The sequence below is a fragment of the Euleptes europaea genome, chromosome 6, assembly GCF_029931775.1.
Source record: "Euleptes europaea isolate rEulEur1 chromosome 6, rEulEur1.hap1, whole genome shotgun sequence".
NCBI classification, from domain to species: Eukaryota; Metazoa; Chordata; class Lepidosauria; order Squamata; family Sphaerodactylidae; genus Euleptes; species Euleptes europaea.
The window spans coordinates 51,874,381-51,886,578 of NC_079317.1; the positions used below are offsets into that span (position 1 = coordinate 51,874,381).

Here is a 12,198-nt window from a genome sequence, read left to right on the forward strand (position 1 = left end):
AAGTTTATCCCCCAAATGATAACACAAACAGATTTTCCTGTAAGGCAGCTTTTCTGCCACTATCAGATGTCCACTGAAACACGCAACTGCTGGGTGGGGGTGTGTGTGTTGAAAGTGATCTAGAATGCCCTCTTGGTTCATACACCACTGCAGTGAGTCCTAGGTGACTATATATTTTAAATAGCCTCCAGATCCTCTGAAGCACACAGGATATATGGCAAACAAATTGATATGGAAAGAGCTTTTTCAAAGTAGAAAGGCTGAAAAACACTGCTCTAGAATGCATGGTGGTGCTATTGTTTCCCTAACTATTGTTAACACAATAATGTTAACTCAAGCTATGATAGCTAAAGCCTTATTGTACTGATCCCCAGTGTGGCACTTGCCAATGGATTTCCTGGCACCCACCTTCTTCTTCCCCAAAGCATTCTTCTCCAAGCAAAAAGCTAATCCTGGCTATCCTCCACCTTGCTGAAGCAGGAAGTACTTCAGAAGAACCCAGAAACATCACCTTTTATTTTATTCATTTATTTACAGAATGTGTGTTCTTCCCTTCTGCCTTTACAAAGGTCACCAAGGCAGCTAACAATTTAATACATACATGATAAAATTACATTTAAAACTATTAAAATCAACTCCCCCAAAAGAGTTAAAGTACAGCTGGCTAACCAATCAAAGCTGGTAAAAGGCACTCCTGGCCACAGCTATCACCTGCTTATCCAGCAGTAGGCCTAGATCCAAGATAACCCCAGACTAAGGACCTGTTCCTTCAAGGAGAGTGCAACCCCATGCAGAATGGGTGACACCTTAAATCTCGGGTCAGACCTTCTGCCCACCAGTAGCACTTCCTTATTGTCAGGATTAAGCTTCAGTTTATTAACCAGCATCCACTCCAAGACTGCCTCCAGGCACTGGTTCAGTGTTTTTACAGCCTCCTTGGGATCAGCTGAAAGTGCAAGATAGAGCTGAATGCCATCCACATATTGGTGACAGTCCAGCCCAAATCCCTGGATAGGCTTACCCAGCAGTTCCATGTAGGTGTTAAAGAGCACAGGCAACAAGTTGGAACCTTGCAGAACTCCAGAAACCAAAGGCTGAGCAGCCCCCCCCCCACTCCACCTTCTGGTTGGACCAGAACCAGCACAGAACAGTGCCTTCCAATCAGTACAGATAGGCAGTCAAGAAGGATACCATGATCACTTGTATCAAAAGCCATGAGAGGGCCAGGAGAATCAACAGAGTCACATTCTGTCTGTCCATCTCCTGGTGGAATTCATCCACCAGAATGACCAAGGCTATTTCAATCCCATAACTAGGCCTAAACCTGGACTGGGGTCTAAACAATTTGGCCCATCCAGGAAAATTTGGAGTTGTCCAGTTATTGTGTCTGCAGGAAGCACTGCAGGGAGCCTCTATCCTAGGAAGATGCCTGGCTTGCAACCTCCCAACAACTGTTGTTGGCCACCATGGCAGCCATTTTTGTAGTGGTACTCACTACAATTCCAAGAGTTCCCATGGGCTCTAGAAGATTGAGGACCTATTACCTATCTTAAAGGACCTATGACCCACCTTAAATAATGTATTTAATTTATAGAACCTCGCTGTTTTTAAGAGCTCAACCAGATTATAAATTTAAAAATCAATGTATTTCTGAATCTAGGTGTCATAGGCCATGTTCAGCTATTTGATTTCAAAACACAAAAGAAAAAGGCCCAACCTACAAATAGAGCAATACAGTTCAATATTTTCTTCCAACAAAAATTGGATTTTTCAATGATAAAAAATCATATTTAAGAATAATTAAAGGATTAAAACACAAATTACCTGAGATGCATCCTTTTCGTTACTGTAGAAGTCAAGTTTTTGTTTTTCAAGTTTGACATAAAAAGAATTCCAATCCCTTGTCTTTGGCTACAAGATTAATAAAACAAAGTCAACAGCCTATAAATCCTTTGGGTGGACAGCCTAACAACTATCAAACTTCTCCCTAATATTTGGATTTATTTGCCACTGTGTAGTTAACTTCTGTTCTGACTGGTTTCAACTAATGCATCATAAGGTCTTTTGTTCTTCACTTGGCTTTCCTGAGCAAGGTTGTGGGCTGGTAGGAGGAGCAGAATAAGCTTCACGAGAGCTGAGCCACACAATTCAAACAGAGCTCCTTGAAAGACCTCAACACCTCTGCAACTTAATTAACAGTACGGCAAGTAATGTAAGCCAAGACAAAGTTTGCAAATATATTAAAACTTAAGATGAGGACAACAATTTTTCAGCCTTTTCAAAGCTTTCAAATATCCAATGTAAAAAATTGTAAAATTGAACAAAACAAATTTTTTTCAAAGAGCGTTAAGGAAGTACTACAAATTCATCATTTTTAAAAAATGAACAAATGAGGAGGGAGGCACATAGGACCCAGCAAGGGGAAGTAAATAGGGATGGAAATTCTTGCAATGGAGAGAATTTACGTGTTCCCGTATCCCCACTATCAACTCAAAGAGGGAAAGTAAGTCTGTTTAACATTATCCATTTTTGGTGACACCATACTGCTTGTATCCTACTTATTATCCTGTCCTTCTTTATCATGGAAGCAGTTTAAGAAACTTTTACCTGTTTTCTTCCTGGAAGGATCTGGTCCCTCTTTTCTAGGAAGCCTTCCATACTCTCGTGTATTGTAGAAACCTGTAATGCACAAAGTCCTAGTGTTTCTCCCACCATGTATACAACATAACTAGAAAATAAAAACAAAACAAAAAGCCTTCGACAATATTTTAAAACAAAAAACCTTCTCCACCTTTTCAAGCATTACAAAAAAATGAACTCTGCATTCAGAGGCAAAGTAAAGATTAGTAGATGATAATATTTAGACAATATTACTGTACAAAAATGATAGAGGATATAATATTGACTAGTATGCTGTACTCATTGATACCTATTCAACTGTGCGATAATCCGAACAACGTGTCTTTGGTGGGCACGTGCTGTTCACACTAGTTTTCCCTTTTCTATGTCTTCCTGAAGATAATTCCCATTTTACCTCATTTTTATCCCAAAAGCTACAAAATCCAAGTTCAATATGAAGTTGTAATACGTATCAGACATTATGGATTTCTGTAGATTTTCACAGGAACAAAGACTATGATAGCTTACCTGAGAAGCAGTTTCTGATCTCTCAGGAGGCAAATCTGAGTTAGGCAGAGAAGTATCTAATGATTCTCTGCAGAGTGCAAATGTGGTATTTGTGTCTTTGGTTTCCACATCACAGAGGGAGATATCATTATTGCCTTGCATGCTTGGTGGAACAAAATCATCATGTAAAGGTAACAAATCACTGACATCTTGCTTGCTTTTCATGTTAAGGGACAATGAAGAAGGCAAAGAGACCTGGCAGTCCAGAGCCAAATCCGGCAGCTCAACCACCTCTGGTGCAAGTGGAGCTTTTGTGTCACTGGTGCAGGCCAATGTCAAGTCTTCTCCATGGCTTGGCTGGTGTAAATTCTGTTTGGACTTTGTTGATGAAACAGACGGCAAATGGACCTTTGGATCCAGCATCCTTGGCTTCCTGTCTGAATGTTTCCTACGTAGTGAGGGGACCTTGATCAGTTTCTCTTTCTCCTCAATGCCTGTATGTTTTAGTAACTTCAATTCTCTCTGCAAGAAACAAACAAAAAATTAGCAGTGAAAACAGTTGGTACAAAAATGAAGAAGATTCAGTTGTGAGAATCAGTAATAGGCCAAATCCCCCCAGCTCCAAACCTGGGGGAACTCACCCCCAACATACTCCTATCTTTCTCAAAAGTTACCATGGTGAGGGTGAATGGAACAACAATGAAGAGGGCTTGCAGTTTACATGTCTCAGTTTTAAGGCCTAGACTTCAATAACATTCTGAGCATGGTCAAGTTGCCTTTGGGAAACACGAGTTGAGATTTCTAAGTTTCTTGGCTCAGTATTGAGACAGGAGGCGTTGGGAACTATTTCCTAGAGTCTCTCCACATGAGCTATACCTACTGGCATGAACTTTGCTGATGAAACAGATGGCAAATTGATCTTTGGATCCAGCATCCTTGGCTTCCTGTCTCAATATTTCCTATTTGTGTGGCATGACACCCACCACACACCTTAGGGGCATTGCACTCACTATCTTCATACAACCCATTGATTTCTTCCACTGACTGCACCCCCCTGCAGGACAGGAGAGTGTACTAAACCAGAAGCACACTGATTTCTATATAGGAATAATAATTATTGCTTCTTCTTTCTTTAGTTAAGGCAAAGGCTTACATCTGTTAAAGCCAGAAAGCTATCTGACAGCTATCAGTTAATCTACTACCAGGAATAGTAGAATTAATTGATCCTCCATCAAGTGTATTATTTTATATTGAATTAGGTTGTAGGATACTCATTCAGATCAGCTCCATGAGGATTGGGAAGACTCAGTTAAATAAGAATAAAAGAAAATTAAAATTTTCAGCTCTCTGAAGGGAGCAATTTTATTTAATTAAAGTGTTTCATCTTGTCTTTCCCTTGGAGAGTCCAAGGTGATGCACAAAATATATGCCAACAAGCAGCAGTATCAACAACAATAAACTTAAGAAATGAATAACAATTCCAAGAAAAACCTTACTAAACAGCCTATAGTACAAACACCCTTCTTCCATATGAACAGTTTTCAGATGTTAATAGAACATCCTTTGAAACAAGACGGTTTTGCATCTTTTTCTAAAAATCAGTAAGGATGGTGCACCTCTATCTTCCTCAGGCAAGACATTCCACTAGGATGAGCCACAAGGCCTGGACTTGGCCATAGAAGGTAAAAAACTTTTAGAGAACGGGATATTAAGAACAAGCCTATGAGAGGAGTGCAACAGGCACACAAGTTCACACACAGAAAGATACAAGGGTCCCATGTCATGTTGGGCTTTAAAGGCAAGAACCAGTGTCTTAAAATGAGTCCAGAAACAAACAGATGACCAGTGAACTTGTTTCCAAACTGGTGGAATATGTTAATATTGACTTAACCCAGTCAACAGATAGGCAACTGCATTCTAATTCCAGCTTGTCTTTAAGGGCAGCCCCATGTAGAGCACATTACAGTAGAGTAACCTTGAGGTTACAGTAACATCAAACAGCATGGTGAGAGAAGCAGAGTCCAGGGAGGGAGATAACTGAGGAGTAAGATGCAATTTGTAAACGGTACTCTGACACTAACTTTTTTTTGAACTTCAAGGCTTGGTCCAAAGTACCACTAAGTTCTTTATGAGATCTGACAGAAACAGCCTTATTCTATTGCTCTCCACCAAGTACTTAGTCTTACCTTGCACTGATATAATCTGAGTTTGCAGAGGAGTAACCTATGGAACAGTATTCCCAAACTGTTTTTTAAAGAGCAAAGTACCTTTGAAAAGGGGGTGGTGCTTAAGGGCAGAGATGTGGGAAAGGGGGATACTTAAACTCTTTTTGTGCTGGCCTTTTTCTTTTCTCAATGTGTTCCCCCAAGAAGCTTTCCTTGCACTAGCTTCTAGGTACATATTACTCTTCTGAACATGCAGCTAGAACCCTATGAAGGAAGAATCAGTTGGGGAGGAGATGCTGAGCACAAGATTTAAGCACTCTCTTATCTTTCCATTATTTTTCTGTTCCATATCTTCCCCCCTAAAGTATTGTCCTCTGTTAAAAAATGTCCCTAGGACACTGTTACATGCAAAGAGAGCACAGTGTATTTTCCAGTCTAACAAGAAGCTTAAGTGTGAAATCACATTTTTGTGCAACAATTGATCAGACTTCAGCAAATCTCCACCAGCTTTTGCCACACATCACCTTTGTCTTTCTATTCAGCTTTGCAAATTTCTCCTCTTGGGCCTCCAGCACCTTTTCAAAATCTTGATGTTTTTTCAATAGTTGCTCGACATCAGAGATAGAATGCTGAGTAAGCAAAGGAGTAGAGACAATCACTTAATATATAAATGTCACGAGGGGGAAAATAATATATAAATGCCACGAGGGAAAAAATAACTATCTGAAATACTTCAAGTCAATGTAAAGCCTCTTTTGAAATTGATGAGTCATGTGGGTCATTCAGGCATCATGATTTTGAACATTAGGAACCAGCAAGCAGGGGACCAACAAGGGCTTGCAGGGGGCATCTCATTTTCTCCTCCTCCACTATTTCATCTTTTCCTTCCCTGAAAGCTTCTACAGTCTTTCCTCCTTTCCTGCTTCCTCGGCTCCAGCAGCCCACCTACTTTTATCTGCCTCCCTGTCTTTAGCTTTCTCTTCTTCCCTTCCTCAACAGTCAGGAAAATTCTGGCCCAGTTGCATGGTGCTGGCTGCCAGGCCCAGTTCTACAGTCCCGGCTGCCAGGCCCAATTCCATTTGGACTATGGGGTATCCACAAGGACTTTTGGGGGCACTTCACTTCCCCCGTATCACCCTCCTCACACTATTTCCTGTTTCCTTCCTCCTGGCAGCCCCTCATATCTTCTCCCCTTTCCATGTTTCCTTCTTTTCTTCCCACCCACCCACCTACGCACCCACCCACTTACCTTTTATCTGCCCTGCATCTTCAGTTATATTTATTTACTTCATTGATACCCCAACATGCTCCACAATGGGGATTCAAAGCAGTTTATACCATTCTCCTCAATTTTATCTTCACAACAACCTTGTGAGGTGGGTTAGAATGTATTATTGGTCCAAGGTCACCCAGTAAGCTTCCATGGAAGAACAGGAGGTTGCACCTGGATCTCCTGGATCCTATCTGAAAGTCTAACTGCCATACAACACTGGGGTGGCTGCTGTTGAACAATAGTGAGCAGCTGGGCCTAGGTCAGTCATGGATGTCATGTGGTAACAAGTTCTTGGTGGTTGCTGGGGGCTAGCCCCAATGAGTCCTCTAGGTCAAAGGCCAAAACAGCCCTGGAAAGTGACCCTTCCCTGTCTTTTACTTTCATCTTTATCTACCTCAAACTGCTTCTTAACTTATTAGTTTTAAGCAGGTTACTAAAATATAAAAAAACTAGACCACATTTGAATGGCTGAGAAAATCAATCACAAGGGCATAAAATTTCATAATTGAAAGAGTGATAGATCTACTATTAGCCATCTTTTACTGAGAGAAATCAACTCTGGCAATAATGTTGTAGTTGCCTAGCAATGGCCACACAGAACATTTGTTACATTTATTACAGCCACAGCTTCTGTTCTTTTGAGGGGTTTTTTTTTTAATACCCAGTGTATCATCATCATCATCATCATCATCATCATCATCATCATAATCATTAATTAGATTTCAGGAGAAAGATCTGTTTTGTCTGCCCATGGCTCCAATCTCCAGATTTAGGAATCCACAGAGGGGGTCACGTTGAGAATTAGATATTTTGATGATGTTAGCACTCTTGGAAACTCCATCTAGCCAGAATGCTCAGTTCTTTGAGGAAGATTTGTTGACAATCACACATCTAGCACCTATCACATTTATGCTACTGTATTAAGCATTATGTAGGCATTATTATTGTGAACCGGTGTATTGTAGTGGTTGAGGTTTTAGACCAATATTTGGGTGACCTGGGTTCAAATCCCCACTGAGCCATGAAGCTCACTGGGTCTTTGGCCAGACACTTTCTCTCATCCTAACCTCCAACACAGGGGTATTGTGAGGATTAAATGGAAGTGGGCAGAATCCTATATTCTTCTTGGATAATTGGATAGATAGATCTGAAGAAGTGAGCTGTGGCTCATGAAAGCTCATACCCTGCCAGAAATTTTGTTAGTCTTTAAGGTGCTACTGGACTCCTACTCTTTCCTACTGGATAGATAGCAATATATTAATGAGCTGCAGCTCACCATTTCATACTATATTTCCAGTATGGCTCTCATTGTTTGTGTGAGTGATTTCTAGGCCAAACTGTCTTCTCATGTAGCAAATTGTTTCAGCATTTATGCTGTCCTTACTCACCCCATAGCCAGAATCTGATAGAAAACCTTCCCTGGTAGTCAGCCAAGCTTCAGCTTGGTCCAGTTCCCGTCGCAGTAACTGGATCTCCCAGTTTTCTTTGTACAATTCCTTCCTCATTTCCCAAGATTCCCTCACTTTGCTCATCATCTCCAGTAGTTCAGAAAGTTTCTCTTCAATCTATAGAAATAAATCCAAAGATTCCTATTAAAGGAGGAGAAAGGATAAAGGCATTCGTGGACTAGGAGACCCACCTTGTGACCCCTCTAGAAAAACTGTTGAATCCACTTAATTTTTTGATTGTGTAATCAGCATATTTTCAACAGTACTATTATGATATTTGTTTATACAACTTCTTTCGACAGAGACCCAAGACAATATATTATAAAAATTAAAAATGTTCACACCAAGGAGAATTAACAGGTTCACACTCCCCTTGTCCATTTCCCCGTACATGTCATCCACCAGGGCGACCAAGTCTGTTTCGTTCCCATAACCAGGCCTAAAACCAGACAGGAATGGATCTAAACAATCCACTTTCATTTAGGAATCTCTGAAGTTGGCCAGCCACCGCTCATTAGTATGAATCAGACTAACATTACCCTATTTATACAGAATTGTAATCCTAGGCTGCCGAGTGATTCCAGGATTTCATACTGGATGCTCATCAGACAAGAGAAATCCATCCATTCATGTAGCCTGCAGGCACTATTTATTTTTAAGCTTTTCATTAAAAAATAGAAAAGCAGTATGGTTTTCAAAGAACAGAAAGTCAAATTAAAAGCAGCAATGGGATCCCAAACAAATTCAGAACATGTTTGTATCCCTGCGATCTCCAGATCTCTTTACAATCATACATAAGTCAAGCAGAGTATCACTGTAAAGGTCAACGTATGAAGTTACACAGATTCCAAGACCATGGGATTTTCAAATGGATCTCTCTCCTCTTCCACTTTTCATAATAGTGTGTGAAGAACCACACGTTGGGTGAAGCACTCAGGGACCTTAGTCTGACGTGTTTATTCTGTATCATGTTGCATTTCTGTCTTGCCTGCACAACTTAAGCTTTTAGATCACAACTTCTATGATATGCTCATTTGTTTTTTATTTCCTTGGAAGCCTTATCTAGGTATGGGGGGGGATCCTTGCACTATATCCTTGTTTTGTCCTCATAGCAATCCTCTTAAGAATGTTAGACTGAAGGAGTAATATGCCCTAGGACACTCAGTGAGATCCTTGTGGTGGAGAAGAAAATTGAATTAGACTCTCTCATCTTCTGTGGCTGAAGCCAATAAGTGTATACCCACATCATAAATAATGCAGAAGAGAATCCACTGTGGTTAACATTTGGATCTGGAGAAGGGGCTCTGTAATCCTGTGGCCTGTTTCGAGTCAGTTAAGAGACTGGACACATTCCTCAGTGGAACAGACTTCCTCGAGAGGTGGTAAATGCTCCTTCCCTGGAGGTTTTTAAGCAGAGGCTAGATGGCCTCTGTCAGCAATGCTGATTCTATGACCTTAGGCAGTTCATGAGAGGGAGGGCGTCTTGGCCATCTTCTGGGCATGGAGTAGGGATCACTGGGTGTGTGTGGGGGAGGGAGTTGTGAATTTCCTGCATTGTGCAGGGGTTGGACTAGATGACCCTGGTGGTCCCTTCCAACTCTGTGATTCTATTATTCAATTCTATGATTAGGTGTGCACCGATCCCTAGATCATTATAAAACTGTGCATTGATTTTATTCCAGTCTAACTCATCCTCAGCTTACCTGTATGGACATAAAGTGCCCAGCCTTTACCCAGCTCCTTCCAGATTCTTGCAGCTCTTCATATTTCAGCCACTGCTTCTCTATATCATGCTTGTACTCTTCATGCCTCTTAATAAGCAGCTCAGCACCAAGAAGATCATTTGTCAATGCCTCAGATATAATCAGGGCATGCATCTCGTTGGCCCAGGCCCTGAAGGAATCAATAAAAAAGGAGGAACTAAATTCCAATATAGCCTCAAGAATTACAATGAAAGAGACTATTAATGCAGACATGGGGGACACATAGCAAATAATCTGTAACATACATTGACAACTGTATCGAAACATTAATATGCACATTATATTCCCTAGCAATGGGCCTCTATACTGTTGCACAAGTGATGTTGGATATATTGTTCTCACTGAGATCAAAGGGAGTTTAACTCTATTTCAGTGGTTCCAGGGAGACTGACATTGAAATTGTTCAAGATTTTCTTTTCTTTGGCTCCATCATCAACCAAAAGGGAGACTGCAACTAAGAAATCAGAAAGAGATTGTGACTGATAAGGGCAGCCATGAAGAAGCTAGAAAAGATTCTTAAGTGTAAGGATGTGTTGCTGGTGACCAAGATCGAGTTAATTCAGGCCATAGTATTCCCCATTGCTAGACCGCCCCCTCCCCGCATTCAAAGAATTGAGGGGAGGGGCACATTTTGTCTACGGGCGCGAAAAGAGAGCCAGTCCTCTTGCATCTTTGGCCTGACGTGGGGAAGAGGGCGGGCCTGGGGGAAAGGGCTTAAGAGCGCCGGGGTGGAAATTTCCTCCCTCTTTGGAAGCGGACGGAGCAGACAGGCAGTCGGAGGAACATAGGAACTCACACCCGGACCCGTGGCTAAGTATCCGAGCGAGGGAGAAAGGCGGGGGGGGGGGGCATCCGTGTAGTACAGTCCTCCCAAGGGGGGGCAAGCATCTGCTTGTGCACAGAGGGTATCAGCATCTCCCGCTGTCCGCCTCTCCAGACACAGTCCTCTTTCGTCTCCTGCCACGTGCGCGCGCTGCTTCGCTCCTTTTGTTTCCTCTGCTTTTAAGGGTCATATCCTTTGTCCTGTTTAGGAAGCCGGGTTGCGGACGGGCTGCCCGGCAACAGGGTCCTACTGCCCCCATTGTTAAGGGGCTGGTGGCTTAGCTTTTGTTTCTTCACTCACGCACGTTTTGGAACAGAAACTTTTCTCGTCTGCAGCATCTGCCTCCTGCTTCGCGCACGTTTCTGAATCGGAAGCCCCTGCATTCCTTCTCTGACCCCTCAACCTCTGGCCTTTACCAGCCATGGGACCAAGGAAAGGCACACAGCCCTCACAGGCCATAAGGTCTAAAAGGGCACGAAAACCTACTCAAAAAGTGCTGGAGGGGCAGGCTGCTGGCCACGTGGCCCGGCACATCCAAGCCAGAAGCACGACCGCCCAGAAAGGGAAGCGGGGCGGTGCTTTTCAAGCAGTGGGTGGGGTGCAAGGAATCGTGGGGCAAGGGAGGCCACCTTCTCGGGGTGGGAATCCATTTACCAGATTGTGTCCGTGATTGCAGGACGTATGGATGAGATTGCAGGGCGTATGGATACGCTGGAGCAGGGGAATGCCAGTGAACCCAGGGAGGGCAGTGAGTCTGCCCCTGCACCAACAAGGGAGAGCTGCTCTCCACCCAGGCTCCCGGAATCAGGTGAGTCCCCAGTGCACACACAGTCACGGGCCACAACATCTACTGGGGAGTCTTTAGTTAATGAGCAGGCAATGGACTTGCCACCCCCTTACCAGTCAAATGAGGCACTGCCTGCCTTGGGGCCCACGCAGCTCTCTGGGCGGGGGCGGCGGCCTTCTCGTCAGCCTGCTGCCACTGCCCAGGATCCAATGTCAGTGGTCAATCAGGTTTGGCAAGGACAGCAGGCCACTTGCCCCCGGGGGACGCTGGACGGGGGAGCCACAGGGCCCACTCCAGTGGCTGGGCAGCCTACTGCTGCAGCTACGCTTGGCCAGGGCCCTCAACCTCAGTTGATGGAATATGGGGAGATGGGGCTTCCTTTGGGATCCCACCTTCCCCAGGCCCTCACAGACAAAATACTTAGAGGGAATATGTGGATATGTTTTCACTCCTGAATGGGGATGAGGAGCCAAAAGGGAGAGACAAGGAAGGGCATAGGGATGACGATAAATGGCGAAGGAAGAAAGTGGACCGCACTTGGCCCAACTGGTTGGTAGGTTACCTTATCTATCAGGGGGTGATTGTGCGTGAACAGCCATCCAGGGCCTTGGCCTTGGTCAAGTATCTGGACATCATTAATCATGCTTATAGCGAGTTCATGGGCCAGGCTTGGCTCCAATACGATGAGAATTTCAGACTGCGAGCTGCTCGTAACCCGGCACTTGCTTGGGATGTCCCGCAGGGTGAATTGTGGATGCAGTGCATGATGCCTGCAAGGGCTGTGCAGGGTGAGAGGTCCCACAGTGGACACCT

General features: G+C 43.4%; 1 protein-coding gene across 1 annotated transcript in view; it reads right to left on the minus strand.

Annotated features, from left to right (window-relative positions):
- Positions 1 to 2,592: 2,592 nt before the first annotated feature.
- SPTBN5 (spectrin beta, non-erythrocytic 5) overlaps positions 2,593 to 12,198 on the minus strand; it is a 151,344-nt gene continuing 141,738 nt past the window's right edge. The window contains exons 59-63 of the mRNA XM_056851886.1: positions 9,716 to 9,905; positions 7,953 to 8,129; positions 5,816 to 5,920; positions 3,035 to 3,648; positions 2,593 to 2,728 (exon numbers count right to left, since the gene is read on the minus strand). Coding sequence (XP_056707864.1) covers positions 2,593 to 2,728; positions 3,035 to 3,648; positions 5,816 to 5,920; positions 7,953 to 8,129; positions 9,716 to 9,905 — 1,222 coding nt within the window. The remainder of the gene's footprint in view (positions 2,729 to 3,034; positions 3,649 to 5,815; positions 5,921 to 7,952; positions 8,130 to 9,715; positions 9,906 to 12,198) is intronic.